The sequence below is a fragment of the Nannospalax galili genome, unplaced genomic scaffold (genome assembly GCF_000622305.1).
Source record: "Nannospalax galili isolate Female #2095 unplaced genomic scaffold, S.galili_v1.0 scaffold31, whole genome shotgun sequence".
NCBI classification, from domain to species: Eukaryota; Metazoa; Chordata; class Mammalia; order Rodentia; family Spalacidae; genus Nannospalax; species Nannospalax galili.
The window spans coordinates 6,955,927-6,960,761 of record NW_008332149.1 but is presented as its reverse complement, the minus strand read 5'-3'; the positions used below and the strand labels follow the sequence as shown (position 1 = coordinate 6,960,761).

At 42.4% G+C, this 4,835-nt stretch overlaps 1 protein-coding gene across 1 annotated transcript in view; it reads left to right on the top strand.

Moving 5' to 3' along the window:
• Positions 1-4,835, top strand: part of Eno4 (enolase 4) — a 34,248-nt gene that overhangs the window by 10,505 nt on the left and 18,908 nt on the right. Inside the window, exons 5-6 of the mRNA XM_008827334.2 lie at positions 2,033-2,202; positions 2,289-2,420. Coding sequence (XP_008825556.1) covers positions 2,033-2,202; positions 2,289-2,420 — 302 coding nt within the window. The remainder of the gene's footprint in view (positions 1-2,032; positions 2,203-2,288; positions 2,421-4,835) is intronic.

The following is a 4,835-nucleotide window of genomic DNA, read 5'->3' as shown; positions in this document are numbered from 1 at the left end:
CAAGCCTGGTCTACATAGTGAGTTCCAGGACAGCTGGGGCTACAGGGAGACCCTGTCTCAAAAAGACCAAAAATAAATAATAAATAAATAAATAAAAAATAAATAAATTAGTGTGCTTTGTTGTGGACAAGTTATAATCCTATGTCCCCTATCAGTTAACATTTGTTTTAGGCTCTTCGCTATTGTCAAACAAATAATTGGAATTATCACTCCATTTGACCCCTGCCCTGTCTTCCTCTCACGTTAGTGGGAGAACTCCTCCTAGTCTCACAAGTGTTTCTCTGTGTATTGAATTAGCGCATGCTCCTTAAGAGCTCTCATCATGCTTCCATCAGCTTGCCATCGTTGCCAGTAGCTAACACCATGCCAGGCATATCTGAACAGTCAATAAAGTGGGCTTCATTAAATAAGAACACACCATAACAGAAGAGAACTAAAGAGATGATGAAAACAAGGTCCTTTATTTCATTGATTCTGCTACTGAGGTCCAAAGAGGGGAACAGAACTGACCAAGGCAAAATAATGTTAGACCAATCTTCTCTCCAGGGGGTGAGGTGGACACCATTGAGTTGTAAGTGGGCACCATCAATGAGTGTTCATTTGGCAGTTGTTTTTCACTGACAGAACCAACAGCTTAAGGAAAGAGAAGTTATAGATGAAGACAGAAATCTCCTCAGCACTTCCTTGTGCTGTGTGTTGGTGCATCTTATCTCCACTGAGGACCTAAGGTGGTCAACAGCTGTGGGGAAAGAACAGGATAGTAGAGGCTTATGATGGACTTTGTGGCACCTGATCAGACAAGGTGGCTGAGGACTATTAGAATGAAAAGAGGGGCTGGAGAGATGGCTCAGAGGTTAAAAGCACTGGCTGCTCTTACAGAGGACCCAGATTCAATTCCTAGCACCTGCATGGTGGCTAACCACAGTCTGTAACTCTAGTTCCAGTGTATCCAGCGCCCCCTTCTGACTTCTTCAGGCATTGCATGACATGGGTACACTTACATACATGCAGGCAATATATGGATACACATAAAATAAAAATAACAAATCAAATAAATTTTTAAAAAATATTTTTTATTTTTATTTTTATTTGTCTTTTTGAGACAGGGTCTCCCTGTAGCTCCAGCTATCCTGGAACTCACTATGTAGACCAGGCTGGCCTTGAACTCACAAAGATCCGCCTGCCTCTGCCTCCCAAGTGTTGGGATTAAAGACATGCGCCACCACACCCAGCCCTATTATTTTTATTTTATGTGTATGCGTGTATTGCCTACGTGTATGTAAGTGCACCCCTGTCATGCAATGCCCGTGGATGACAGAAGAGGCCCTTGGATCCCCTGGAACTGGAGTTACAGACAGTTGTTAGCTGCCATGTGGGTGATGGGATTTGAACCCGGGTCTTCTGCAAGAACAACCAGTGCTCTTAAACGCTGAGCCATCTCTCCAGCCCCAGTAAAAAATTTTTTTTGAAAAAAGATAGGTAGGTAAGTATTCAGGGTGGGCAGGTGAATTGAGGACATTTCTAAAGATGGTAACCAATACAGAACAAAGCATTGCTTTGTAATTAAAGAGAAAGACAGCAGTTAGGAATAGCCATGGAGAGATCTTCAGTATTAGGTAAGCAGTGACATAGAAAAACAGGAGCTGAAATTCCAAGACTCTAAATCCTGTCCTCATTTACTTGGTCTCTAAACCATAACAAACCCTAGTTTATTTACATGAGAATGTGGGAGTAACAGTGTCTACCTCATATGATTATGGACCAAGTTCACAGTCAATGGTCTAAAAATCATTAGGCAGAATCTATGAATCTGGATGGCCGAGGGCTGCTAAGTGAGCCAAACAGAAAATTTCCTGGGCAGTCAGGAGGAGAGGGTGTTGAGGGAGACAATCAGTCCTTCCCAGCCTTGGTCCCCTCCCTTCCTTTGTGTTTAGTCTTCTGATATATCGGTGTAATGTAAAAAAAAAAAAAAAAGGGCTCTTGTTAGAGTGACTTCCTAGAAAGGAATCTTTTCTCTTTGCTTTCCCTCCAGGACGGAGGGATACACTTTGCGAGAGGCCGATCCTCCCCTCAGAACCCCCTGAACCTATACTTTACGGCAGCATGGCAGTAGGGGCTGTGTCACTAGCAGTTGCCAAAACCAGTGCCAGGCTGGCCAGTATTCCTCTGTACTTGAACATCGCGTTACTGAAGCACAATCAGGTTAGTGACTGTCACAGCCCACCACTGCAGTGAGCCTGGAGTGTGTCGGCACGAATCTAACTTTCCTTGCTTCCCGGGCATTTCAGGAGCATCCAATGACATTCACTATGCCTTTGCTGATGGGAACTGTGCTAAGCTGTGGGAAGTCATCACCTGGGAAGTTAAACTTAATGAAAGAACTGATTTGTATACCCCATCCTGGACTAACAACCAAACAGGTACCTTACATCAGCTGAGACTACTTTTCCTATAAAAAACTAAAAAATATTCCATCATCGGTGAATGTTTAGTACAGCTTCTTTATGATACTATGGAAGAGGGAATTAAATATCTGAAAAGGTATTTTAGGAATTTAAGAAAGTGGGAAGAAAGCCAGAACGCCAGCAAAAGGAAACAGTCCATCTTAGAGGTCTGGTTCTTATAGCACTGGCTCACTCTAGTGATTCATGGGAATAAGCAACGCTTAGGGCCTCAGTTGTGCAAGGAGGCTATTATCTGGGGCAGCGAGAGGGTTTTTATATACTGGTTACGCACTGTATTTATTGGCAGTAACAAATAGAAGCCAGGGCTTCCCAACTTAACTGGAGTTGAGCATGAACTCCAGGCTGGCAGATGGCACATGAAGTGCACATTTGTGGAATAACTGAATCCTCTGTCAAATATTCACTTCTCAGGGGTGTGCAGGTGATGTCTACAATGCCCTTAAGAGTCAATAAACCCTTTGAGACCTAACGAAATGTTCTGCCAATTAGACATCAGGGATAATTATTAAAGGTTCCTCTTCTGTGGTGTATACTTTTAGAAAAAATACAGGAAGCTACCCCTTACCCATCTTGTAATAGTTAGTGGAAATAAGTTGGTGAAAGAAAAGTCACTCGACCTCGGGTTTTCTCTGTGATAAAGAATTCTTTTAAAACACAATCATGAGACTGGAGAGATGGCTCAGTGGTTAAGAACACTGGCTGTTCCTACAAAAGACCCAAGTTTGAATCCCAGCACCCACATGGCAGCTATCAACCATCCATAACTCCAGTTCCAGGGGATCCTATGGCTTCTTCTGACCTCCATGGTTGCACGATATGGGTGCACTTACACACATTCAAGCAATATACTCATATACATAAAACAGGATAATGAAAAGGAATGAGGGAGGTAAAGGAAAAGAACCTGAAAGAGAAGAACAGTAGGAAACAGGTGTTAATAAGGGAGATATGAATAAAAATGGGGTTATTTTAAGGGGAGGGGGAGGGAAGGTTATACAAGGAACCTAGGGGATAAAGGGAAAGAAGGAGCTCAAGAGAGGTGGGACCATAGGAGAAGGGTATTAGTAAGGGAGAAATAGGAAAAATGGGGGCACCTTAAATGGGGAAACCATGGTGGAAAGGTTAGACAATGTGAGCGATAAATAATGCCTAGCTAGTTTTAAAAAAAAATCAGAGGGAACCATATTAGTCCAAAAACCTACTGATAGATTATAGATACAACTAGATCAAGGAATATAATATCTGTCTAGGCAAGGTTTATCTGAGAACGTTTGGTCTTTGTCCAAGCTTTATCTACATGGCACATGGCAATTAAAAGTACCAGACTAGTGGAACTAACCTTCTTGGATGTTTAACAGACATACTTTGAGGCCTATACTAATTTGGTCAGAGGGACATAAAGGACAGTTTTGGCTCCTTGCCCTCCTAGTTGACTAGTTCCAGGGGACTATGAGCATCTCTCAAAATGTCCTGTAACTGTGGTGAGTCACCTGTTCTCTTGATCAAGGAAGCCGTCAGATGGACTTGAACCAATGTCCAATCTACAAAGAGGAGGGTCAACACAGAGAAAACATTCCCTCCATGCTTCCAAGCAAAGCCAACCATGGTCGAGCAGGACCTTTGACTTATCTTCACATAGACAGAACTGGTAAAAGAAAGGAGCCTCCTCCCCAGCCCATGTGACCCCTGAGGAACAGATCCTCAAACGACCTTAAGAGTAAAATAAATTGGTTTATCTGGGCCAACTGTAGGGTCTTAAACACCAAAAAGGAAAGTATAACCAAAGATTAAAGGGGTCAATGTAATTTTTTTAAGAGTCCATATGTATAGCTAAAGGCTACATAACAAGAAACAATGCCAGACAGGAGATACCTTCCTTTGAGTTGTTGGCCAGGGTGGCCTAAGAGACTCCCAGACAGTAACCCAGCATAGAACTGGGAAAATGAACAGCAGACCCCAATCTTTATCTAAACGAATATTGACAACTGATTGCTGCTAAATGAGGAACAGCTGATCTAAAACAGGCTCCTAAAACAAGGCTCTCTAGATAGACTGACTAGATTCAGTAGATAGACAAGCACTGGGGAACAGCTAGGGGTGGTGACTATGGACAGTAACAGGGATGACAGAGTATATGGGCTCCAGTGGGGGACGGGGAGGCTATGGGAGGGTGCCATTTGGGAAGTGGGTATATAGATGAATAAGATTGTTTGGGATGTTCTGTATGATATACACACAAAAAATCAACAAATTTTTTAAAATTAGTTATATTTGAGGAGGAAGCATAAAAACTGACTTCATGTTAATTAGTAGAGGTGATAAACATTACCATTGAAATCTACCTGATGACTTTATATCCATACTCAGGTG